Raw genomic sequence first — 27,950 nt, 5'->3', positions numbered from 1 at the left:
ATATGTTGTTGTTGTTGTTGTTGTTGTTTTTAAGATTATCTTGTAGACTGGGGGTATGATTGAAAGCAATAGATTACTGATACTTTGGAAAAGGAACTTCCACATCTCCCTTTAAGGTTTTTCTATTTAGATGAACACTACTAGTGTTGTAAACTGATGAGTACACACATGCAAACTCCAGCACTGAAAAAACTTGCAAATACCATACCTCCCTCCCAATCCTTACAGGAGTTCCAATCTCAAACTACTTCAGTACTTCCTGTTTCTTGATTGTATTCTAAGCAAAGATAAAGAGCAACTTCAGAGTTTCATCTACCTAAAAATAAGTTTCTATGAATCAGCCTTTATAGTCAGAATATGGAATGTGCCACCTTCTCAAAGCTCAGTTGTTTTCTGAAAGCAGCAGATATTGAAGTACCAATCTGTAACATCACAGTTAATGTTCACCTAGTGTAAAGCCATGGTTTCCTGGATAAGTTGCAGAGACTTGGGGCTGTTTTCCCTTCATGATTTGTACACGAGTAGTTTAGAAGCATTTGCTTACATTTTTAAACAAGTTATAGTTCCCCATGAGTCATACTGCAAAATTGCAGCAGACCTAAACTCAAATCAGTGAGAACAACCCAGGATCAAATCATAGAATCACAGTTGAAAGGGACCATGAGGGTCATCTAGTCCAACCCCCTGCAATGCAGGAATCTTACACCCAATGTGGTGCACAACCCTGAGATTAACAGTCTAATGCTCTACCGACTGAGCTATGGTGGTTTCAAATCCTGGTGCGTTTTTTTAAGCATATGCTTCAGATTTCCTCCTTTGGTGAACAAAAAGGTGTTGGGAGTATACAAAATTCATCAAAACTCATTCACATTGCAGGAAATCATGGTTTCCCATAATAACAGAGCTGGGCCCAAGTGTAATTAGTGAATTGCCAGGTTTTATATCGCATATGCAGTGAGATCCAGCCAAGGACTTTTGACAACTGTGTTCTACTAGCTGATAACAGCCGTATTTTTAGCACAGCAATTGTCTTGTGGATGTCGATGCACATCCAGGAAAAAGATGCTTCTACAGCCCAATATAACATTTGCACACTGCTCTTCATGCAAGGCGCCAAGGGCACCATTCATGTGACTGTCCTTTATCACAACCATCATCTTAACATCATATTACCAGACTCAATTGGCAATATAAATCAATCCTGACCTCCCCAAACTCAGTCTACCCACTACATCACACTGACTATGTCAGTAGGTTCTGTCAGTACAGGGGATCATTGGGCTCTTGCTCCTGACAGCCCTGCACGAGGCCAAAGCTTGGACCTGAGAAAAATCTGATGTTGATCATGGTGAATTTCATTCCTGGATCAATTTTTGTTGGACTGGATACCTGACACACACAGCTATTTGTCTGAACAGTATCTTGTACCAGTTTGGCATGGTTATTCTACTAAAATGGTGCATACAGACCCCCTCTATTCGATTCACAGGACTACCACCCTCAGGTAATTGCCTAACACCACCAGAGCTAGTAATTGTAAACAAAATTCACTGAGAACCAGGGAGGAGACTTTGTACAGTAAGAACTTTATTGCACTGTGTTCCAAGTGCTGAACCAGAAATGTTTGTGCCTGTTGAGCCCGACTCACAATGAAGCTCTAGCATTTCTACTCTATGACAGAACGTGCATCCCTGTGCGCTTAACCGCCCCATCTTCTCAGTTCTGTTAAGGTTGCAATACAAGCTAATATACTGTAATACATCGATGTGAAATTAAAAGGGGGAGAAACAAAACTATACATAGGAAAAACAAAAGTAATCCACTTGTTCTACAAGTCTGGGGCTGTTTTATATTTGGCTACAACATCTTAAGTTGTAGCTTTTTTAAAAAAAAAGCAACAAAACTCTTACACGTGTTGTAGAAGTGAGACTAGTTACAAGGACAATTTGTGCATTTATGTGCACAAGGGCAAAATGGGACAGAAAATGAAGAGGAAAATTCAACCACCTGTTATTTTCCACATTTCCCAACCTATAATCATCGTTCCAGAAAAGCACTCTTTTTTTAACGCACAGTCCATTGTACTATGATCACTTGCATGTTTTAAATATAATTCCAACACCCACCCCAAATATATGCCATATTTCAGAGGAAAGATGGCATTTGTGGCCAACAGTTTCAGACTTAAGTCTATTAAGCCACCCACAAATTAGACTGGTTGGCATAGTACCATCACTATTAGATTGATTTAAGTCTGTATGGAGCTTTAAAGACTGTGATCCACTTTCTGCAAAATGTTTAATGTTAAATGATCAGATGCAATGCAGAAATAGTGCCCTGTTTAGAAGGTCTGTAAGGCCCACTGAAAGAGCTGATGAGAGTGACTTACCAAAGCCTTTGACACTGTGCAAGAGACTAAATTGCAAGCTAATTCAAAATTTTAAGTAGCCAAAGAAATTTTAAAACAGAAGAAAGGGACATGGGTTCTGTTGGCACTGCAACTGTGGATCCAGCCTAGCCAAAGCAATTTCCTAGAGAGGTCACCTAAAACTGGCTAAGCACAAGCAATGCTCTTCTGCCCTTCTGACCAAAATTCAGGACACATTCTCCGTATTTATTACGCTCCGAATACAGCATATGCCTATGAGGCATTGGTTGTGTGCAACCAGCAAGGCTCCCTTAAGAACCTGATGAGAAGTCAGAAACAAGGCAATCAGTGGTTACAGTAAACTATACATGAGCCCAGTCTGGAAAAATACAGGCATTGAGAACTCAAGATCAAGAGATGCCAATGGGCACCAAAGCCCTATTAGAACTAGACTTCATTCAAGTTTATTCCTTTCAAAGAGGCAAGGATCATTCAGATAAGCAGCACACAGCCTTCCCATCCAGACTTTATAACAGGAGTTGTTTTAACCTTAATCAAACACACATGCCTATTCTCTTCCTACGCTGTGACAGTTTTTCTGCCCAAATGGCAGGAAGCTAACTTCCAAATTATTTAGAGAAATCTATTTGCGGCCAAATGGTGGGCAACATTTCAGCACAGAGGATCCCATCTGAAATACCTGCCTTAATGTGTGTGATTTGGACATCCGAACATCCCTCTTTTAGAGGGATCAGATCCTCAGTTACAGAGTCCCAAGGGTTACAAAGTAGGCCATCCCTCATTTCAAATGACTGTTTACATGTTAACTGAATGATAACTGAAGATGTTCAGTTAAGAAGAGGACTTTCACCCATTGTGATAGGTTTACCAAAAGCAACTCTCCCCAAATGCCTGTCAGCTGCAAACTCAATGTACAGCATTTCTTGGAACACCCACTTGGCATTAAGGCTGCCAACCACATACTAGTTATACAGGCGCTCCTTAAATTCTGTCTGCCATCTTTCACCAGTAAGAGGAATAACTACCGGTAGTACAAAAATAAAAAATAAATTTGGGCTAGGACCTAAGTGAGGAGCGCTGTCCTGCTCCAATGGTTTCTGCACAGTCTGATACTCTGGTTTTCCTTGAGACATAGAATTGATTTTATTAATTTATCTCCAAAAAGTTAAAAATACAGAAGGTTCAAAGAATGCTCATCTGTGGGCAGATGTTCAGACTGCAACATGAGAAGACAATCCTTCACTGAAATGTTTACTTTTAATTTTATTTTTTATCACAATCATCATCATTGGGACAAAGGCAGAGGAGCACCCACTCCACTACGGTTAAGTATGTCGTTCAACTCCAGAATTACATTTCCAGGTTCCACGAGTCCAAAAAGACAGCCATGATAGCGTCAAGACTTCATGGAGGGCCTCCCCCTTACTGCATAATGCAGTGGCCGTTGGCATCTCTGAAGCGTAATCGCATCTTCGGTCGGTATTTCTCAAGGTAGAGCAGTTGTTTAGAATTGAAAGCTCCCCTCCTCTTCCTGAAACAAAAGCACATCCAATACATTAGATCTCAACCACAAATACTAAATGCATTTCTCCAGTTGGAGGCAGCAATGCTTCTGAATACCAGTTGCTCTGGTGCTTGAATCCTGCTTGCTGGTTTCCTACAGGCAACTGTTGAGCCACTGTGAGAATAGGATCCTGGCATCATCCAGCAGGTTTGTCTGACATTCTTAACAGACCTGCACAGACCTCCAGGCCTACACAGCTCACACCTAACTTCCTATATGGTACCTCTGCTTCATTTCAAGCTTGGCAGAACCCAAAAGAAAGAAAACATGAGGTGCATGTGCAGATGAAACTGGATCTATAAATTATCATTAGGACTGCAAGCTTTGATCAGTTTAATAGGCTGATAAACAAAAGCTTTAGTTAATTAAGACAGAGTTATTACATTACTGTCACTCTTTCTTCTCTGCAATGTTAGCCTCAAACCACAAAGGAAAAGCTCACTCTGCAGCTCCTCCCCATGCTAGTGTCAGTCTTTGGAAAATGCGTTAAACACTGGCATGGAGGCCCACAAACTTGCTTGCCATACACAGGTGCATTTTTCATTCTGATGAGATCCCCCCAGACCCTATACTGAGCCTTAAGGAACTCATATTGCCCCAGGCTTACCATGTTACCCGGTGGTGTTGGGAAAATATGGCTCCTACACTATCAAGGTAACCCAAGAACCCAGCCTAAATAGTGACGGCTAAATTCTAATCTGTGAGGAAAAATAATATATTATTCAGGTTCAAAATCCTACTAAGTTTATGACTTATCATTATGTGACTTTGGGCCATTCACCAGTGTCAGACATGATAAATCTATGTAGTTTGTTAATTAATTGTGGTTTTGCCTTAACTGGACAAAACAGGAAACTGCAGTTTAAATACACAAGCTGAAGCTTTAGCTTTAGCATTACTCCCAATATGACCTTTCAGCCCAGCCTGCCTCACACAGGATAAAATGGGGTGGGGAGATCATGTGCGCTGCTCTGATCTTGCTGGAGGAAAGGTAGGGCTGTATTGACATGCCTATCTCTCCTATGAGGTGAATTCGTCAGGCTACAAAACATGTGGAGCGAAGTGTCTCATTAAAATAAAGAAAGAAACGCATGGTGTGCCTAAGAGCTATCTGCCTCTTATTTTAAAAGCAGGAGGGGAGCTCCATTACCTGCTAGCCCCTCCATTCTGGATTCCTTTGGAATGATTGACTTCTACTAGCTGGGTTGTAGCAAAGCAATGCCTAAGATCAGCAGTGCCAGCCAAGACAGGCTACATTTATTCTGTATTCCAAAACATTTGGCCAGCTTCCCAATAAAGAAAAAAAAGGGGGGGGGAGTTCTGTAGCTTGCTTGTTCTTAAAGTGAATGTTATATCCAAGTGGCCCAAGTCACAAGCCTAGCTAATTCTGTCTAATCACCACCCAGAAGGAGGGACTGTGCCTAGGCCTCAAACATTTTTGTATGTCACAAGCTCAGCAATGCTATGAGGAAGCAGCAGCTGCTAACCAACCTTGTGACAGAAGATTGCTCAATGCAAAGAATGCTATAGAAAGTGAGAAGAGGGGCAACACTTACTGTCTTATAAACTGCACAGCGTCCTCATACTTCATTCCACATTCAATGAGTGCTAGGGCAACCAGAACTGGGGCTCTGGAAGGAGAAGAGAAATCAATACAAATTTAAACTAGGTCCAGTAACCCTCTCAAAAATAGATCCAATTAGTGCAGCCATGGGCCCAAGACTGCTTCTCTCTCTCTCTCTCTCTCTCTCTCTCTCTCTCTCTCTGCTACAATATTGGCCTGCTTTGTTTAATGCTGCATGCCGTGTGAAATCAATAGCTTTATGGGTGCCCAATATAGGACAGCAACACTGCACATTTCAGTCAAAAAGTTTATCAACTATAATTGAGACTAGATGGGCGATGCATCTTAAAGAAAAGTACCTGCCACCTGCAGTTTTTAAAAATATTTTAAAATATTTATTTTAAATATTTTCCAATTAATCAAGGGAATATTTAAGGTCAAAATGTTTTGATAAACTGATCCATTGACCAAATGTTAACAGTCCTGCTGGCAAGTGGCACAAAGTAGCTCAGGGCAGCAGTTCCTGGCACTCCAATTTTAGCAAGTGCATTGTTTCACAATATTGATCATGTTGAGGAATGTAATTGCAATTAAAACGGGAGTGCCAGCAGCTATCATGAGCAACTTAAAAATGACTGGTCACTGGAGAGGTCAAATCATCAAGAGCCACTGCACGCATCAGCAAATTACAATTCTTACCTAGTGCATAAGCATGCATGCAAGGGAAGGAACTATCTACCCATTTACTACTTTGCAGCTGTCCTAGTTGTGGGCAGCTTGCTTCAAGAGTGCCTAAGCCAAACTAAGTAATTTAAAAGGTCTCCTCTTTAAAACCCAAGGACCTATTCTTCTTCATGGTGTAAAAAACTTAAATTTAATTGCAGTGCTTTACAATGCAGCATGGGGTTGGTGTTAGATGAGAACTATCCCTGTTGATTTACGAGTCTTGAAAAAACTGCTGGGGAGGAGGACAGCAGTGTTTGAAACCAATGAGTCAGCATCCTAGCAGACAACCAAATGTGTTTCAATATACTGCTGGGTTTGTTGTGCTACAGACCTCAAATCACAGGTTCAGATGCAAGAAACAGGAAATCCTGAAATCAACCTCTCTAATCAGAGAACAGGAAGTTTACCTTCCAAGTCCTGCAACACAGTGTACAGCAACGCAGCAGCCAGGTTCCTCGCGAAATTTTGTTTTCAAAAGGTTAAGCCAGTCATCCACGATTTCACTTGGAGGTGGCGCTCCATCATCAAATGGCCAGTCCTTTGGAAGAAGGAGACAGAACATGTTACTTCCTCTCAGTACTCAAAGCATGGTGGAATGCCACCCCACTTCTTTTTGGAAGACCCGTAACCATCCCATTTCTCAGGCAGATGCAACTTAGTCTGCCTGAAACATTGCACCTTCCTTTTTTCCCCTCCCACTCTGGTCACTGCTTCCGCTAAATTGTTGTACCTGCAACCTGTATTTATCAGATTTTAATTGACTTTCCATGTGTTGTGTCTGAATTTTTAAACGAAGAGTGATATAAATCTGCTTTACAATAAACAAAACAAATTATACCACTTTGGCAATAACAAGAGAGAAAAAACATACTCTCTCTTTCATGTGTGTGACAGCAACACCTTGAATACTGACTATAATATCTGGGAGGGATATCAGTTGTAAGCTTTTATGGTCTGAATTTTATTGTGACATCAATACACTGTTTTGATGCTAATTTGGTTCATATATTATACTTTAAAAATTATTATTTATAGCACCTTTACTGTGTACAGCACTTTACAAAATACATGAGGAAAGATTCCTGCCTCAAGAAGCTTATAATCTTAAATTCAACACAGGAAAATCAAACACATGGAAGGGGAGGCAGGGATAAACAGGGAGGCAATATGCAGTTGTTTCAGTTGCACATGTTTAGGCTGGGTTACAGTACAATGTTGGAATTAAAGGGCTGTGCCAAAAGCTTCAAGGAAAATGTGAGCTTTTAGGACTGATTTGATGATCACAAGGTAGCACACCTCTGGGAGGTACTGTAGTTCCAAACAGTACAGGGCAGTAAGGAGAAAAGGCTGGTATCTTTTGAGGGACAGGAGACAATGTTCACATGGCTCAGGGTGAGGGAGTTGGAGAGCAAAAGTAACCAGCAGGAAGATATATCAGCATAAAAGAGCAAAGAATTGGGGGAAGGGGGAGCCATGAGGAGCTTGTGATGAATCTTAGAGCAGACAGTCGCATAAGGATTTTGGGGAAAGCAACATACCGGTAATCAGAATTGACAAGACAAGAGGTAAATGATTTTTCCACCAAACTGCTGGACAGATGTGAGGGGACCAGTGAACAGAGGAATATGGAGAGCAGGGAATAATCTAGGTAAGCAATGACCAGGGCCTTAACCAAAGCTTTTGCAAAGGAAATACAAAGTGCGGGCTATTTTTTGCAATGCTGTGAAGGGAGAAGTTTCATGAATTTTTCTGCAGACTAATCCACCTTGACTAAAATGTATCAGTATACCAATTAATCTTTCAAGCAAACTCTGTCAGTTCAGTGTAAGCAAGTAAACTCAGCTAATTAGCTGGAAGGTTAAACCACTAACCTGATTTTGTAGCAACTACATCTTCTGATTTTATTACTACATGAACTGCAGGAACATAACTGAACATGTCTCTAAAATAGCATTTCAAGTTCTAATAATTAGTTTATTGTTTTAGCCATAACAAAATATTTAATATGTTATCTGTTTAAGTGCAGTGTAAGTTAAGGAACATGACTGGGAGCCCCCCTCTTCTCATGGATTCCTATGAAAAAACATTATTGGGTATTATGTTTATGAAGGACAATTGCCTGGAATTATAATGCTATTATAATTATTATATATTATTACTGCTCCTTCCCCTCTCTTCATATACCACTTTTCTTGCTTTGATTTCTTCTTTTACTTTTTTATAGTTGCCATTATTGCTTTTGGTTTATTAGAAAATAGAAACCAAAACATTTTTTTTTAAAAAAGGAAGAGGAGTAATCAATATGAGCAGGTGCTTAGGTTCTGTTTCAAGCTGGAGATGAGGACCAAACAGGTTAAGCCAAATGTTTAATGCAAAGGTGTCTTTTCAGGATTTGGGGGGAAGGGGAAGAAGAACACCCTACAAAGGTGTTCTGAGCAGGAGGGGCAGAGATAGAATGGGTAGAATCCTCTTAGAAAACAGGAAACTTAAGAGGTGGCAGGCTTGGAGGAGCCAAGGCCATAGACAAAAGATATGACCCCAAATAGGGCAGAAAGATAAAACTTGTCTTCCTTTGAGCACCCTGAGGAAAGATCCATTGAGAGCTGAAAGGAAAAATCCTTCATTGTATCTCTTCTGCTGAGATGCCTGCTCAACAGAACACCACTGTTATCAGCATGAAACTGTCAGCCACTGATCACAGTTCCCAGAATAGACCTCAAGCACCACAATAAGACTACCAATGCTCAGACTGCAAAGCCTGGGGTTTTTCACAGGTTAACAGCTAAACAAGGCTGCCACTGCAGCAGCTTATCAGGCCAGATGCCAGCACCAGGGGGACTTCCAATGGGCAGATGAAAGCAAGTACAAGAACTGACGTTCAGTGATGGAATCACTGAAATGAAAAGTTCCCCCTAGCAGACATTCAGTTAAATTTGATTAAGCATGGCCTGATCCAGGAAAGCACTGAGTGCTTCTTTTAACAAGCCAAGTGGCGCTGAGGAAATTCCACAGCTCAAAAGATCAACCCTTTAGATTAACAAGCCCTAAGAGAGTCTAGATTTAGAAGCATAGATGCTGCCATTCATTGCTACTAGCAGTAATATTTATATTGTGCTACATTTGCTTCATGTTTATTTGCCTTCACAACAAGCCTGTGAAGCTGGCCCCATTTATCCTAATTTTACATATGAGGGAACTGATGGTGAGCCAGAAGGATTTGCCAAAGGCCACACAATGAGTCTCCTACTAGATCGAACTTCAGCTTGTTCAACCAAATCATTCAGCTTATACTCTGCTCTCAGCTTGTTATCGCTCAGCATCTAATGACAGCAGACATGCATTTTCGGCCAATCCTGATCTCACAGCAGCCTCAGGAAAGTCTACTGTTTTTCAAAAGTACACCTGTTTTTCTGCAGGCATTATAATGCAGAAACATTTTCAGAAAATAATTCAACCTTGTCTTTCCTAAGCCATGTCTGCTGTTTAGACAAGCTATTTTTAAAATCAGACACAAGAACCTGTGAAGTGTCAGCAACTGCCATGGAACAATGCTAACATTATCCACCCCACCTCCCTTGCCTTTTCCTGCATTAAATGTATTGAACACTACCAGTTCAATCAGCTTATGTCTAATTCTGATGACCTATTACCATGTGTTAGGGTAGAATAAGCAATTGCTTTGTGTGTCCCATCTCCTAAACATCTCTACGAGTAAAGTCTGGACAAATATTTTATCTTTACAACCATCCTTTGAGGTAGTGTAGCTATCCCTCAGCCAAACCTATCTCACAGGATGGTTGTGACACAATTATTGGGAGACTAGAACATCTTGGTGGACAGCTTGATTTTTTATTTCTATTTTCTTCTAACAGTTTTTTCAGGTTTTACTGGCAAATTAAGAGCCCAGAGGTAAGTCAAGGCATTGGAAAGATCTGGGCACAGTTCCTTATCCTGTGGAACTGGTTCAGACAGTCCGCTCAGAATGGACTGAACTACTGCTGCAGGCAGTGGAGGCAAGGGTGGGGAATGAGGTATACATAGCAAGCTATTTGTTGCAATTGCTCAGATCAAGGACACCATAAGTGGCAATCCTTCTGTCACACTAGGTAGGGAGCACATGCTTTTTACTGTAGGATTTGCTATTTTGAGTTTACTGCCATTAACAGGAAAACCCAGAGAGAAAACAAGGGTAAGAGGAAGGCTGGCCTACAAGATGATGTTGTTGACCTCTAGGACAGAGTAATCTGAGTATCAGGCAACATAGATCTCTCTCATCACTACCTTTTCATGCTGCAGCAGAGATTATTTTCCAGGCACTGCTTGACACGAGAGATTATCTTGGCTGTGACTTCTGGAGGACCTGCTCCCTTGCAGGCCTTTGCCACCTGGCCTGGGAGGGTGGGGCCCTGACTGACTCCAGTTACAAAATCTGAGGTAGATGAACAGAATATTGGGTTGGGGTATTGTTTAGGGGGTGGTTGTTGATGGATTCTGTTGCTGTTATTATTGTCCTAATTGCTTAAAGAATTTTAAAATGTTTTAACCACTTTTAAACATTTGTTTTTAAATTTGGGTTTGTTAATGTTTTTTAAATTAAGGTACATAAGATGTGCCGGGGAAGAGAGGAGCTTGGGAGATCAGGGATAACCCCAATCACAGTGTTTCTGGGCAAAGGGAGGTATGGTGTGGGCGTGGGACAGACTGGGTAAGGAGCACATAACACAGGCAATTAATGACGGTGCCATCTGCCAGCCCCCAATCCATACTGGGGAATTGTGGCTGTCCTATCAGCCAGCCCTCAGGTCTGCAGCTGCTATTGTTGAATGCCAGGTCAGCTCTGAATAAGATCTCCCTGACCCATGATCTGATTATGGATGAGGTGGCCAATCTGGTTTGTATCACTAATACCTGGGTGGGTGAGCAGGAAGGAGCTGGTCTCACCAAGCTGCACCCACCTGGATCCTCAGTGAAACAATAGGGCAGACTTGAGGGTCAGAGAAGGGGGGTTACTATAGCCTACAGAGACTCCATCTCTCTCTCGAGTTGGAGGGAGGTCTAGAGTGTGTGTTCCTGTCATTGGGCAACTGGGACAGATCTGGGATTCTGCCCACCTTGCTGCCCTAGCAGTTTCCCTGTCTGAGCCAACAGAGCTGGTATCAGGGTGTTGAGGACTCCCAGACTGCTGGTTCAGGGGTTGGGGAAGACTTCAATATCTAATGCTGAGTTGCCTGGCTCTGGGGTGGCTCAGGATTTCATGGCTGCCATGACAACCATGGGACTGTCTCAACATGTCACCGGACCAATGCATGTGACTGGTAACACTCTGGACTTTTTTTCTCAATTGGATAGGAAGAGGGTAATCTGAAAATGGGAGATACTTGCATCAGTCCTTTGTCAAGGTCAGATTACTTACTGCTGAGATTTAGGCTTTTAGCACCTTTCCCCCTCTGCAGAGGCAGCGGACTGATGGAGCCAGTGGGTTTCCAGACAGCTCGGGAGAGTTTCTGGCTGATATGACTGGTGCTCCAATCAAACCCCTTGCCAACATCTGGAACATCCAAATGATGCGGGCCATTGACACAATTGCTCCTGAATGCCCTCTCCTGCTTTGTGGAGCCCACTTGGCTCCCTGTTACACTCCATAGCTTAAGTCAAGGAAACAAGCTGGGAGGCAGCTCGAATGCAAGTGGAAGAAAACTCTGGTCAAATGCAATCAAATACTGGTGAGGGCTCATTATCAAGCCTACCTAGTGACAGTGAAGGCAGCAAAGAAGGCTTACTTTGCTGCCTCTGTAGCTACCCCGGCCCAGATTTACTGCAATTTACACACACACACTCTCCTTCTCCCAGGACAAAATCATTTTCCAGCCAAGAAAATATAGTGCTGTGGCACTCACTTTCTCATGTACACACAAACTTGTTCCTGGCTTTAAAGTTGAAGGCGGATGGGTATCCCCACTGGCAAGGTTTATCTAGTTAACACACACAAACGTCTATCTCTAGAGAAACACAGAGACATTGGAACTCAATCCTCCAAACTGATTAGCCAAATACTTGAATGCACCTGATATGGCAGGACTGTAGATTGCTCAGTGACCCAGAAATCATGCCCAAGTGCTGCACAGTTCCACAGCTGCAGACAGTGCCATCTCACTAAGAAGCAAGACCTGTGGAGGCAGTTCAAAAAAAACCACCATTTTCTGCTGAATCATAATTCCCTCTCAGAACTTTATACTCACCAGAACTTGAATTGCTTCTTTTTCAACTGGTGCTTTATCATAGGTAGCATCACAGACACGCACCAAGGTTGTCACTCCATACTTCTTCAGCTCCTTTTAGAACAAAGTCAAAACAACTTTTCAGACCAAGTGAAAAAATACCTTTGCTTCCAGAGGCATGCAAAGCGTTATGAATAACTGGTGATAGATGCCAGCCTGGGGCAGCCTTCCAAGGAAAACTATCTCTTCCTTGAATTACTGCTGCACATACTTCAACTATCCAGAAACAGCAGGGTGTAAAGGAGGATAAGCAGAAAGGATGACCTGCCAATGGAAGGATCCACAGTGAAGCAATGGGTGTGACAGACTGAGAAGTCAACGAGTGTCTTTTCTTAAAACAGCTGGAACAACAGAGCTCTTAAAAGCCTTGGGAGCTGCACAAAGCCTGTTCCTTTCTCCTGCATTATTTAATTTGCAACAGAGGTAACAAAGTTACAGACATGCCATATCAATGGTCGGACTATCCCTGGACTAGGTGTGAACACTGTATTTATATTCTGGCCTTCCCTGCTTTCATATTTCATACTTCATGTGTTAACTTGTTTCAATTCACATACTGTTGTGGGCTCAAAGCAAGGTCGTCTGCTTGCAAGAGTGCCTTTTCTTGGGGGGAACCCTACAGGAAGAGATGTGAAAGGGGAGAAACACTAGCAAGCAGACCTACTGCATGGGGATTCCAGAAAGAAGTAGGCCATGCAAGATATGAGTCACTGCAGCTTTACATTCCAGAAATCCTGGGAATGCAGGTTTTGGATGAGTGTTCTAGAGAATTTCTCTACTAGGCCCTACTCTAGCCCCACATTAATCAATAACTTACTTTAGAACTCACAGAGCAATTTCTATGTCTGTGTATTGCCAGGGGAGTTTGGCAATATTGGGCAAGCTACCATTTAGCTATCATCTGTTGGAATCTGGTCTCAATAACTGCAGGATACAGTTGTCTACCATTACTGATCTTTCCAAGGAAGAGTCGTTGATAACCTTCCCACCCCCACTCATCTAAGTAGATTACTACATTGCGTGCATCTTTCGTGCACACCTGTTCAAACACACAATACAGATAGCTTCCTTACCTCTGTGAATTTGTTGAGGGTTGCATTGGTTGGGTTGTGGGTAATTAGGAAGCGCATACTCTCATAAGTAATCTCCACTGGAGCGGGACGGTTCATAGTGGCAGGAGTGATGGGGCCACCCCCCAAAAAATCAAACCTTGCAACGTTTCACAGCAGAAAACATTAAAAAAAATCACTAAAGTGTCTGGGGATAGATCAGAGCTTTCCTTGTTAAGTTCTTTAAGATGATTCTTCACTTCAAGAAAAGCAGGTTTGCTTTAACGTGCTGCACTTCAACTTCAGCCTCAATTACTACAGGCGGTTTTCCTCAAGACTCTGCCCTACTACATGCACAAAATAGGCAGCCTTTATTACATTTAGGCACTGGTGAGGCACAAAGAAAATTTAAGGGCAGATCTTCTTTCCACTTGTGTTTGGCCAAGCTTTGCTTCTCTAGCGTCACCAAGAGGAAAAGGTGTCCAATGTGCAGAAAATATCCCCATATATTTGAGGCTTATGTCTTGGTGTCTGGAGTCTTCAAGGCAAAGTTTCGTTATGGCACGTAGGACCCTGGCCCCCAGCTTACTTGTCAGCCAGGGTGCTGTGCTGGGCCCGGCAGAAATCTGCCCTGACGCTCAGAATCGCCATAAATGTGTGACGTGGATTCGAATGGAAAACCTAAGAGAGGGGGAAATATTCATGCTTAGAGACAGCTGTGCACAGATTATATGTACGGAAGCATCAAAACACCTAAAGCATTGATTTCAAACGGCAAACAAGTATCTGAAATTGCTTTAGACATAGAGTGAACAATATATATTAATGCTGTAAAATAACATTCCTTTGATCTGCATGCTCATTCAGATTAACCAGTGCTCATATTACTACCTGATCCTTATGCCTTGTCTGTGATTGCAATCCTAGGGCTTCTGAATCACACACAGCACTATTTCCCCTGCATACAGATTCAAGCAATTATCACAACTTAGTTTGAACTAGTCATTAAGTATGGCACATATGACCCTCAATACATATCAAGAAACAAATGCTATCCATAAAAAATCTTTTACCTTTCATAAACTGCTTGTGGAAAATTCGGTTTCAACTCAAACATGTGAGCTGAAAGTTTCATTAAGTGCTCTATTTGCCTCAACCACATGCACACAAGTTGTGCCAAAAGGAACTTGAAAGCCAAGAGCAGTCCAGTTCACATTTTCACAAGGCAAATTGTTCCGTGACGCACAGTATAAAACAAATACCAGGAAATTCTAACCTGCTCACTTCAGTGTTGATCCTTACCAAGGTTATGACGTATATCAGCTAAGACAATGCACCAAGGAAAGGATTTTATGTAGCCTGGTAACATATTCCAGTTAAACATTCAAACAGTATCCTCCTCCACACTATTCTGCATGGTTAATACAGATGAGTTTTGTCCTGGAAAGGGCTACCCAGCATCCACATCAAATTACAAAACTTATTACATGTGAAAATTATGTTAGTTCTCACAACATGGGAATTCCAAATATAAATTTCAGAAAGGCTGAAAGCAGCCTAATCTCATGTTCACCTGTTGCAGAAACAGAACTGTGTGGGTCTTTCCCTTCTAACCTTAAAGAATGACTGGTTTTCAATGATGAAAGGAAGATTTCCAACAAGCAGCTCCAATACAAGAAACCCATGCTGTATGATGGAGGCTGCATATGCATCTTTCTGTCTCAAAGCCTACTTCCAAGGCAGGGAGTGAGGCAGAGTCCCACACTCGGAGTCCACAATATTTAGAAGCTGCTTAGTAGTTTAAAAATATCTTAAGTAGTGTACAACCTAAAACAATACACATAATTAAAACAAAAATGTAGCATAAAACCAGTAAATCATTAGTGCAAAAGCATATCAATCTTATAAGTCAGGGAACAAATCACAGACAACAAAACACAATCACCCTACGAAGTCTCAATGATACCAGGTCCTGAAGTTGTACAGAGACATATAGCCTGCACTATAGAAGGAAAACTTTCTAATTTAAAGAGTATGGAATGCAAAGCATCTATTTGTCAATTTAGCACTGGGGATTCAATTATGTAAACTTGATGAAAGAGGGAAGGAATTAGCATAACTGCTGCTGTTCACAGAAGACACTGAAGCCTGCATATAAACACGTTTGCTGTGGTTCTCTTCTGTAGTCTCCATGGGGATGAGATTTCTCATGGGTAGCAACCAAGCCTAGACTATGCATCTACTCTTCAGTTTCCTCAGCTGTGCCTTTCCAACATATGACAGCAAAAAATTCACCTGTGGAATGCTAAGCAAGATGTTCAGCAAACTGTGTCAACAACCATCAGGAAAACTTAAATTTTGTTAGTTGTAATACTTCTTTATTTTTACATGAGACTTTATCAGGTATCATGGTCCAACTACTACAGAACTCTAACAAGCTAGGTAAGGAAAAGAACACAAAGGTAGAAACATTTTAAGAAATTGAGTGTGGACTATCTAGAGGCACAGATTTAACATGAAAAAATGTATTGTTCAAACCAGGCTTTTAGAGGAATTCACAAAGGTTACTGTATTTTAGTAAACTGTCTACTAACACATACAAATCAAAAAACCACTATTTTTTTGGGGGGGGGGTGAGTAAGGAATCTCAAACTTTAGAAACTGAAATTTGAAAAAAATCAAATGTTCCAGAATTACAGGTTGTTGTCAGTGCCACAAACGCACTGACAAAAAGGTCAGTGCCACAAACGCAGTAGCTTCATTACTGGCTCCCTTTCACAAATCCTATCTGACCAAAACCTTTTTTGGCTCAAATTGTCACCAATTTACTCTTCACAGTTTTGTCTAATGAACATTCAATTCTCAATTCTTCCCTTCCACTTTCAAACTAAGCTTGTGTTTGCTAGAATTGAGGACAGAATGTGTTTTCACTGGCAGAGCTCAGTCCACAAACTTGTGAAGGAAAGGTGTTTCTAAGAAGTAATCAATTGTCTTTTTACTCCTTGGCCTGACAGATGGCCATTCATGGTTTATGAGGCTGAGTGTGTGGCATTTATTCAAAGGCTTCTTATTACATTGTAACTAGGGGACTCTGGTTTAGTATCTGATTAACAAGCTAGAAAAATAAGCCAGGTTTCCTGATTTGTTAACATATATTAAGCCACAGCTGCCCATTTCAAACACAACAGAGTACTCTGGCTCAATACAAGCTAGCATCTTTGCACCAAAGCCAGCATGAGAAGGTAGGAGTGCTCAGCCCTGACCTTTGTTCCATCAACCATGGTTTATGAAACCTTAAATAACAGCTCAAACCAGGCCATTGAGTAACTATGAGCTAGCCCTCAAATAGATTTCACATGGCAGAAGCCTTACCGTCTGACAGCCTTAAGGAAAGGAAAATGTACACAGAAAGAGGTAGAATCTCCTTCCAAAAACAAAGACTATAGTCACACAATACAGACAAATCTACTGACTGAGGTTCTGTCTTCATTTACTGGATCTTGATCAATGTTAAGATGATAAAAACAGCAGAGCTTTGCAAAACAAAGGTGGCTTCTGGTCCAGATGTACTAGGTCTAAGAACTGACCAAAATCCAATCAATACAGAAAGAAGCATGTCCAAAAGTTTGTTTGCAAATCTGGGGCTCTGAGTTAACAACTGGTCTCCAGGGGAGGGGGCAGTTTCCAGTCACCAGTGGTGACCAGGCAACATGTTACCAAGTAGAAGGATTCTACATTATGTACTCAAAAGCAGTAGGACAAATCACAGAAAAGATTCTCCCAGTTGTCGTGTGTGCCTTTATTCACTGTCCATAGAATTTTAATAAAATACAATTTAAAAAATTAACTCAGATAACAGTGGGCCACTGGTATGTCCTTAGTCACTCCTTTGCAGGTTCTTAATTGCCTCCATTAAGTGATGCTCCAAAACAAGACAACATTTTAGTTAAGTTGTCAGGGGCAAAGACAGAGGTGTGCTCAATCACCTAACTGAGGTCTAGCCTTTTTTCTCTCCTTTTTTTGAAACCCAAACGTGTGAGTGGAGCTCTGGAATATTAAATGGATTCAGCTGGGAAATCTTCTCCTACAGAATGCTACACTTGAATCTTGGCATTATCACTACTTCAAAACCATCACTAGCCCTGCAGCTACAGAATATGGAAACAAAAAACAGTCTGGTGTGCCCATTAAGCAGAAGAACAAAAGCTGTTGGGAGCTTGGCCCCTCTTCTCTTCCAGCTAGAATAAACAGGTACCAAAGAAATTTGGGTGTTTTGTGTAATCTCTGAAGAGATCCATTTTTCTTTCCCTTTTAACAATTAAAAAACCAGTAGTTTTGTGTGAAGTCATACAAAACCGAATGAAGAGGATACTGGTAAGTCGCTTACATCAAGGGAAAGTTACCAGACCTGCTTCCTTATTTCTGTACTCCAGGAATAGCTCTTCCAAATACCGGTAAATGGGAATTTACTCCTAAGGTCTAGCTATTAAGGAAGTGATTGCACAACTGAAAATCTGTATGTGGGTATCAACTCCCTGGCAATGAAGGTTTTAAGAGCAACATAGTTCCTGCTGACAAAGTGTTCATTGACTACCACCCTGGATTATCAAGCCAACTTTAAGAGCAAGAGGTCTTACAAAGGTATTCATCCAGAAAAAAAATATTTGCAGCTACTTAAGAGCATCTCAAGTTAATTCTCTTTCCTGTCCAAACCACAGAACATCTTAAAGTGACATAAAATAATCCACATATGCTTGTCAAGTCAAATTATTAATTCTACCCACTTATTAAAAATCAATACATCTTGATACTCAAGTGTAAGGTAACAACTACTTAACATCCAGCTATTATATACATGCCTATACCTTACTTCAGGAATATATCAGAAAAGTCTCAAAATTAACTCAACATCTTAATTTGTCCACCAATTAAAACTGACCACAATAAATTAACTAATGCTTTAACTTATTGTCCTACTGATGAAACTGAAGGGAACTGGCAATCCTACCACAGTCTCCCAAGGATAAAGAGATTTATTTTGCTTTATTATTCCAAAGACTCCAGACCCAAGGCAAGTTACAAATTGAATTCTACTATTGAATTCTGGGACAAGGGGAGAGAATAAGAAGTTTGTTTGATTGTAAGGTGGGAGAGAATAAGTTTAGAAAGAAGCTTTAAAAGGATGATTGAACAGAACCAGAAGTGAATTTTGTGGGAAAGGACAAGGTTGCACATTATATGGGGTGGGGTGTTTAATTTTTAAGGAGAAAATGGTGCTAGATCTCTGGCCTGTGTAACAGTCATGCCATGTGCTCTCCAAGTGTGGGAAGAGAACAAATAACCTGTAGTTGAGAGTCAGGAAAATGTGTTCTCAACATGTACAAAGGCACCTTCTGCAGAGTCCAGTATTCAGTCTAGGAACGCAAAGCAGATTCCAGGTTTCATCCCTATTGTGCCCTAGAACAAATGAAGCCTAAAACAGGGCTTTACCCTTTGTAAACTGGTTTGTACACAATACATTTATGTGCACATGAGAGCCTTTTGCTGCCTGAGAAGTAGCAATTAAAGAACAGCATGTAGTGAAGCGATACATAAATGGCAAGTGATAATATAGGCCCAAAAGAAGATATCGGACACAGTTTCAGAACAGCTAGAGTTCTGTAACACTAACAAGCAGAGTGGGGGTGAACACAAGGAAGTTTTGTAAACTGTGATTTAGGGAACCCAGAGAAGCTTGGGAGGGGACCTGAATAATTTTTACACACTGACTGAAACTTTACATAAACTTGGCCTGGCAGGCCATTAGTCTCATCTCATGAATCACAGATAGCACAGTCTGAGATAAAGCAACCTGCCAACAGCCTGGCACTGGGCTTATAGCTGTCCAGGAGAGATTAACCAGGATCCCTGCAATGGCATCTAGCTGACCCATAAACTTTTAAAAGTAAGAATTCATCTGTACTAGATGCCTACATTTCTGATTTACCCAACTTTTAGTTCAGATTCCTACTGCAAACAGAACTGGTCCAAAAATACTCCCTGCCTTTGAAGACCCCCTTGCAGCTTGCATTTCAGCTTGTTGCCTTCAGGACTGGGGCCATAAGACGGACTACACCAGCTGTACCTTTCCAGGACTGCAAGAGACATACTTTGGAAAAGGTTATTTGGATCACCTTTCAACATAGCATAACACAACAACATAGTACAAAGCAAAACCTGCTAATTTGTCAGACAGTCATCAGAGATTACCCTCCAGTATAGGCAAGCAACCTCTTGTAAGAATTGCTTATCTGAACTCATTTAACTTCTAGCTGCATTCCACACTTGATTATTTTTCATATGCTTAGAATGAACTGCCATGAAGAGTAGTGTAAAAATTGCTTTCTCAAGGTAGCAAAAATTATTTGAGGGACAAATCTCCAGAAGTTCCTTGTTTCTTAAAACTAAACTTGTAATAGCACAGAAATAAGAGAACAGGTTTTGGAATGTTGTTAAGATATAATTTTACCATGATCAAATACTGTCACATCTCAGCAAGCCAATAATAAATACTCTCCAGAGTCTGCCAAGATTCTGAACAGCAGCCAGCTTTTCAACAGTTTCATAGTTCTGGCTAACATGGACAGAGGTGCCTGCTCTTTGTCCATTCATGCAACCATGCACTTCCTCCTCCGAAGTTCTTTTATATGCCTTTTATAATGCAGTTTACTCACATTTGGGATCAAATTATCTTTTCTCTGTTCTTCTCTCCAGAGGCCCAACAACTTCATGCCCTTTGTGTGGACATGGGTTGCAAAGCTGCAGGCCTATGCCCTTGAGAAACTCAACTAACACTGCCTATTATTTTCAATATAATTTTGTGGTTGATGTGATCCTGAACAACATCCCTTTCTACTTTTCTAACAGTGCACTCTATAGAAATCTGCTACCCAAATATTAACAAAGAAACCTTAACAAAAGCTACTGTTAGTTGCTTGGTCATCTTTAACATTATTGTTCAGTGCTTTTCTTCTAGAAAAAAGGGTGCTGGTACTCACCATGAAGTTGCTACAGTAAGTGTCACTCTTTTAAACAGAGCTTTTATTCTAGGGGAAAAGGTGTCAGCAGTGCGTACCATTGAGTACCCCCAGAAAAAGTACCATTCTTATTCATTCCCTTTTACAACCTCGGAACCAAAGCAGCCTAAAACATACATATGCTCATTTTGGTGCCAGTGATTAAAATTGTTCTACACAAAATATATTTATATTTTTTTCATAGAACTGCAAGCTTTAATCTGGTCAATCCAAGATGCAAATACCTAATCCTAGTGCTGCACAGAGGGTTTAAGGATTAACAGCCTGAAAGCAATTACAAAAAAATATAATTGAAGTGCTGAAAATGGAAAGCAATGTTGTCACAAATAACCAGATACTGTACTAATAAATGTTTTCCAGCTGTGGCTAGAACTGCCTGAAGTTTCCAGGCAGTGCTATCAAATTTCTAGAGGTTTTGATAACCAAGTGCCCTGAATTTTTCCAAGTTTCCAGGCCCAGAGATAGATAGATATGACTGTATACAAAACACATACACATTAAGCACAGCCTTGTCTTTAGCCATTCACTTGGTCAACAATGGTGCTTTCCTTCAATAGATTTGACTGGCAAAGCTGAGCAGTCTTTCTGTTTTACCACCATGATTGGTTCCCATACTGACTACAGAGGAAGTGAAGCTGACCAGGCAACCAAAGAGCAACACTCTTCCATGCTTCACCTGCCTAGAAGGAATGTCAGTTACTTTTATAAATAAAAAACAGGTGAGTGAAACAAAAACTGGCAGGCTACTGAAAGCTTAGTAACAAGGGCATGTAAGCCCATTATCCTAGATGAGCTCTTAGACAAACATTTCATTCCCAACTGCTACCAAGTTCATCAATGGAACTACAGTACCAGTAAGTGGATATCCACAGTAGATGGAGCAGAGGAGCGTGTGCACAAGAACATTTTCTACTGGAAACTCACCATCTCACCTTAAATTTCCTATTCCTCAGTCACTGTGCTCACTTCCTTCCCATTAGTCAAACATCGGCTCCCGAATGCCCCCGTTTTGGAACTTTTGGCTCCCGAAGGCCAAAACCCCAGAAGTAAATGCTCTGGTTTTCGGAAGCCGAACATCTCCGCTTGAGTGCAGGAAGCTCCTGTAATCAATCAGAAGCCGCACCTCGGTTGATGAACATTTTGGAAGCCGAACAGGCTTCCAGAACGTATTACATTCGGCAACCGAGGTTTGACTGTATCACAAACTCCTCATTCACCTTTACAAGCCGTATTTTGTGAAAACTCCACAATATTTCTAACAGTCTCAGTGACTGGAACTGGCCAGGTTACTGTCCACTTCAGTCTACCCCTTAAATACTTTTAACATGAGTAATCTAGAGTGACAAAGAAACATTATTTATACTGTAGACATGCTCTTTCTACATCAGAGTTCACCCCTTTTGGAATCATGGGTACATTTACAAACCTTAGAAACTGTAATGGGCACTATGCACACAGCTCAGCTTAATCAACTGGCTACAGTAAAATGCTTCTTTCACATTTCAATGGTCTTTTCAGGCACCAGGAAAAGCATCTGTGTCACCTATGTGTGTCCACAGGTATCATGCTGACAAGCACTATTTTTCTCAGATTTCCTAAAAAGGCCAATTCTGAAGTGGCCTGAGATCCAAATTTTGTTAGCATTTATGAAGTGCCACATGATTCTTGCTCTCTGATTCGAAGTACTATGTAAACAACATGCCTTTTGGAGAACTCCAGTATTTATACCTAAGTGATGACATAGAAAATAATTTAGTTACACTTTTTAGGTTAATTGACAAAACACTCTGACAGACAGAGGAAGAGAGAGTTGGGACAATTGGGAAGCACTTGCTGCATTTTTATTTCATAAACTGATTCTGAAACGTGCAGTACTTTCCAGAATTTAAAAATGGGAGAACACAAATAATTCTCAAAAGTAAATTAAATTTAAAATCATTAGAAGATAGCTGATGGATTCCCAATTTTAAGCTTCCAATTATGTGAATGTGTTCCCAGTTACATTTCCAATTGGAGGGCAGAATATGTAGGTGTATGGAAAGTGTTGTTTATATAAATAGCCAATCTTTCTATAGTCAACATCCAAAGCCAGATGTCAGCTTCTAGCAGCTTCTAGGAACAAGCTTCTATAACCTATGTCAACAGCTGTTTTGTTTACCCAAATGACTAATTATTTGATGTCCTCTAGGTCACACAGAAAATTAAGTTAGTGCAATTTATTTTTAGAAAGCAAGTTTACTATAAGGAACTTATAGCAGGGAGATCAAACCCAAAATATGATTTTAGGGGATAACATTTTTATAGAATGGTGTTATTTAACATAGTACTATGTTAGACAAGACTGCATCCACTAATAGACTAAGTCCATTTATCCTCCACATTCTGATTATCAGAAATGGCCAGCCAGATACCATAGCACAATCAATATCCACTCTATTAGCTTACAACATCTGGTAGTTAGAGATACTGTAAAGAAGAAAAAAACACACACACACAATTTGCACTTCTGGTTATCACTATCGGTAGTCCCATAAAATTATCTAAATGTGGACACACTATATACTTCTACAGAACGATTATGTGGATTTAGAAAGCATAAGGTTTTTTTCTTAAAAAACTTGTTTTTAAAAAAATTCTCTTCACTTTAGAAACATAGGAAGCTGTCTTATAGGAAGAAAGACCTTTCATCTAGCTCTATACAGTACTGCATTCTGGCTGGCAGTAGCTCTCCAGAGTTTCAGGCAAGTCTTTCCCAGCCCTACCTGCATAGCTGCCAAGTTTTCCCTTTTCTCGCGAGGAAGCCTATTCAGCATAAGGGAAAATCCCTTTAAAAAAGGGATAACTTGGCAGCTATGCCTATCTGGAGATGCCAGAGACTGAACCTGTTACATCTACAGGCCAAACATGTGTCCTAAAACTGAATTATAATCTGTCCCTTGTCAGATGCTACTACTGCCCCCCCCCCAGATCATTCCAGTGCCCCTGAAGGGGTGGTATCGCACGTCAGCCTGTCCCTTATAGTCTGTCCCTTTAGATTTGTGCTGCTGCCTGGTCCCATGTTACTTTAGTTCTGATGTTAAATCCCACAATTTCAGAGGAGCTTCTTACTCCCAAGAAAGCATAGAGGATTGCAGTCATCTCACAAAATAAAAATATAAGGAGGTGAACAGTAGTGTTGTATGATAACTGAATATGTTTTCCCCACCATTCTCTTTTTACAAAGAAAAGCAGCTTCTTATAAGTGAATCAAAAATCCAGCTTTAAGAAATATTTTTGCAATTTAAATTCAGATTAAATTTTAGACCAGAGTATATGTAAAATAAAACATTCTAGCTGAAAACTAAATTTGGTAAAATCAGATTTGTTTCACCTAAATTGGTCTATCATTTTTGTCCACCCTGTTATAAAGCATTTATCAGTAAAGTGTCTGTGTCAAAGACACCACTTTTTTTAGTAAAACTATACCACAATATCAGAAAAGATGCAAAAAGAATCAGTACATTTTATTTTATTTTATTACTATGGCTAGTGGCTGATGCAAATAAAGATTCTTCTGATTCTGATGCTAAAAGAAGCAGGAGCCTGAATGGGTTATTTTTTATTTTAAAAAATTACAAGCAACACTACAATCACACCAGCTCTATTCCTTAATAAGGCCCCTCAACAGTTAACTAGTGCAGTGTTCTATGGAAGGACAAAGTTCAAAATGTGGACAGTAAACTGAAAATTATTCACAAAGTGTTAGTGAAAACTGTTTCAATTTAGTCATATCTAGACATTCTATACCTACAGTAACCACTTGCATGCTCAAAAGATGCCTCCCCACTACCACAAATAAAATCATCTATTAGTTTGAGACCTCAACTCCCACATCTTTGTAGACTTTCCAACCCCACAGAAGCTCTTCCCATCAAGGGCTAAGTGAAGATAACATTTCTGCACTTTGAGTCACAGAGGGAGGTGCCTTTTTTCCTTACTACTGCAGTTCTGAGTCACAACCTTCCCTGTTCATTCAACAAGCAGAGAGAATGTTCATACTACAACTTGTGAAAAGTGCTAGTCTGTTCATAGGTACCCAAAATTACACACACATAGTTATTTCACATGGGAAAAGTGGTTTGTAAGAAACCACAGCCAATGAAACACAGGGGATGCCAGCAGATTTCAAATGTCAAGGGCTGTCCTGTGCTTTTATCTCATACACACACACCCCATCAAACTTATTTCCAGCACAGAGACTCCCCTTTTAATGATTTAACTAGACTATACTTCCTTACACCATCTTGGTCTTTTATCACCTAACTAACACTTCCTTGTACACCTTCACTCTAGGTTTGACTACTCAATGCAACCTCACTCCCCATTTATTTCCGCAGCAACCTCTGCCTATGTTTCTTTCTTTCAAATCTGCTCCTGCCTTCCCTTGATAAACCTCTAAACTATGCTGTGGCATGTGTACTCCAGGCTTTGTTCTGCACTCCAGGCGAAGTTATACCATTCCAATACACCACCACCTCTTCCTATACACACTCATTCTTCTCCTTGGTCTTTCAACACTGTCAGTTCCTGTAAATACCTTCCTCAACATCTGTCTTTCCTACATAAAGCTTCACTTAGCTTCCAAATTATTTCTCCAAGCTATAGGTACATCTTTGCAGCTCCAGCCTTGATGCTCACTTGCATAATCTCTCTTCCTTTCTAGAGACCTGTAGGTCCCCCTGGGAGACCTTCTTCAGTACACACCCACTTCCTTCATTCTTCCACAGGTCTGATCCTAAAGCTTAGTTTTATGTTGTTACTCTCTTACTGCTCCTACCTAACCTGCAATTTTCCTTGTGGCATTTCCCCATCATAACATTTACTGATTCTAGCAGCCCCTCCCTTTTTCCCCTCCAAATTACGAATCCTTCCTTAAGCTTCCACTTTTTTGTCTCCTCGCAACATCATGGCCCTCCTTTACCAAGTTTATATGTTTTTCTGGGCTACTAAAAAAAATTATCCCATAAGAACAAGAGACAAAAAGCAAATCATTCTAAAGATAGCATACCTATTATTCAGAAATGTTTGTCATCTACTGGGCTATAATATTTATTAAAAACTCTATAATGGTTTATTTGTCACCTCTTAGGTTCCTTGGAGGACTTTTATTTCTTCCAAATCCAAAGTTTTTGCTCCTTCAGGTTTCCTCCCTTCACAAGTTGCTAAAGCTCTACACTGTTCCAGTACATTTCCTTTCCATGATGACCACTCTTTTAAAAGTAATCTTTTTTTTAAGTACTGCCCCTAGGCTAGGCCAAGCCAGCTTTACCACTCCTCCACAGATCAACAACTTTACCCATCCTCCTTCACAACTGAGTGACGAAGCTCACTGGGTGTTCTTGGGCCAGTCACTTCAGCCTAACCTACCTCACAGGGTTGTTGTGAGGATGAATTAAGGGGAACCATGCATGCCACTCTGAGCTTCATGGAGAAAAGGTGGGTTCTAAATGTAAAAATAAATAAATAAGAGTAACAGAGAGGTCTGAAAAGACTATTCTTCCCTCCACCAAATCAGGCCTTCTCTTTGGCCCAGCCCATTTCTGCAAACCTTCCTGTTGTATCCCCATTTTTTCCTCACTGCATCCCCTTAGCAAGCCTCCCCTTAACCATACAATCAATCTTCCATCCCACATTATAAGCAACCACTCCAAAAAAAAAGGCTTACAAACGACAAGAAGAAATATATGAGTATGTTGGACATCTCCCTCCCCACACTCGAACAGGCCAGGCTCCTCCTTCAGTTCAGCTTCTCAGACCCAGTCCCAGACATCCCCCCTCTGCTAGCACCCCAGCCTGCCTGCTCCCAGTGTCTGTGTTAGGCTTAGCCGCTCTCTTCTTCAGACGCCACTTCCTCCTACTCCAAATTTCAAGCGTGGCCCCACTCACTGCAAGTCGCACAACCACCAGAGGAAGTAGCGTATGAAAATGGCCCTTTCCCAATCCCCATGCCCTTTTAAATTCCGCATCCTCACCATCTCCTTTTCCTGCCAGTCTGCCTCCCATTCTTCCCCTTAAATCCACTCACCACCACGGAAACCTCCAAACTCGAAAGTCCCAAGGGTGGCTCTCCCTCTCTCTCACCCAACTCTTCACTCAGGAAAATTCACAGCGCCCTCAAAAGAAAACTGAAGGGCCTGAAAAGGGTCCTGTGCAGATCCGCTGATGACCCTCGACGCTCACCCCCATAATGTCTTGACCTCCCTCCCACCCTTTCTCCCCCACCCCACTGAGCAACTCCCCAGTCCGCCACCCCGTCCCCCCCACTTCCCCAGGCAGCCCGCAAATACCGGGAGCTCTTCCCCCCCAATCGAAGTAAAGGATCTCAAAGCGGCGTTCCCCTCCCTACGTCCCCCGCCTGTGCGGGCCTCCCCTTCGAGCTTCAGCCTCCCCCCATTCTCTCCCTCTCCCCGCGCGCCTTCACCCACTCCTCCCGCAAAGGCCCCGGCCACCGCCTCCTCGTCGTCGTCCTCTTACCTACCGAGAGCATTGAACGTCCAGGCGCGGAGCAGACCGCAGGGAGGGCCCCTCTACTTGCGTCAACGCGCGGAAGCGGGCCAGAGCCGCTGAAGGGGAAGAGGAAGAAGGGAGCGCCGCTGCCGCGTCGTCGTCGTCGTCGCCACCGCCGCGTAATCGAAGCCTCCCAAACCGGACTTGACCGGCAGTCGACGCGACGCGCGATTCCCCCTCAGCCAGCCACACAAGACAGACAGGCGGCCACCCGCCAACCACAAGGCCCGCCGGGAGAAAGGCCCCGCCCGCCGCCCTCGCGCAAGCGCACGGGGCACCTTCCGTCCCCGTCCCCGTCGCGCGCCCTGCAAAAATGGTACCGTCCCGCTCACCTCACGCCACCCTCGCCCCCTGCACCGCGGCCGGTGATGGTACACGCTTAGGCGGCAGCGCCGTTCTTCTCCGGCTCCTCGCCCTCCATTTGCGATGGCCTGACACAAATGACGCTGCCCCTCCCTTTGAGAATCGGTCCACGCCGCCCCCTTTCAGGAGAATGGATGCGGCGCGCGCAGTTCCCACCCCGGCGCGACCGAGAGTGGTATGGCCTGCTCGGAAAAGAAAGCGCGCAAGCACTACTCACATCTGCAAGTTTGGCAGTTGATGTGCTAGTAGACAGTTGCCTTCGCTCGATAATGGACTGGACGAGAGCCAACATACTGAAGCTCAATCCAGATAAGGCTGAGGCCCTGTTAGTGGGTGGTTCCCTAGACCGGATGGCTGAGTGGCTGCCTGCTTTTGATGGCAACTATGTAGCAATT

The 27,950-nt window shown here is 41.9% G+C and overlaps 1 protein-coding gene and 1 pseudogene across 7 annotated transcripts; one reads left to right on the top strand and one right to left on the bottom strand.

Moving 5' to 3' along the window:
• Window positions 1-1,567: 1,567 nt before the first annotated feature.
• On the bottom strand, window positions 1,568-27,893 carry PTP4A2 (protein tyrosine phosphatase 4A2). 7 transcript variants are annotated; one of them, XM_035118462.3, is made up of 6 exons: window positions 27,773-27,893; window positions 13,595-14,251; window positions 12,483-12,575; window positions 6,651-6,781; window positions 5,510-5,584; window positions 1,568-3,920 (listed from the first exon to the last, which is right to left on the bottom strand). In XM_035118462.3, the coding sequence occupies exons 2-6, from the start codon at window positions 13,688-13,690 to the stop codon at window positions 3,812-3,814; spliced, it is 504 nt and encodes a 167-aa protein (XP_034974353.1). In that variant the 5' UTR covers window positions 13,691-14,251; window positions 27,773-27,893; the 3' UTR covers window positions 1,568-3,811. The 7 variants fall into 7 exon arrangements, with proteins under 7 accessions (XP_034974353.1, XP_088528369.1, XP_034974352.1 ...); XM_088672243.1 differs by having other exon boundaries at window positions 27,525-27,799; XM_035118461.3 differs by lacking the exon at window positions 27,773-27,893 and adding an exon at window positions 27,160-27,369.
• On the top strand, window positions 10,976-11,888 carry LOC148685348 (uncharacterized; annotated as a pseudogene).
• Window positions 27,894-27,950: the final 57 nt, after the last annotated feature.

Source organism: Zootoca vivipara, chromosome 6 (assembly GCF_965207765.1).
Source record: "Zootoca vivipara chromosome 6, rZooViv2.hap1.1, whole genome shotgun sequence".
Taxonomy (NCBI): Eukaryota; Metazoa; Chordata; class Lepidosauria; order Squamata; family Lacertidae; genus Zootoca; species Zootoca vivipara.
This window is presented reverse-complemented; position numbering and strand designations above follow the sequence as displayed.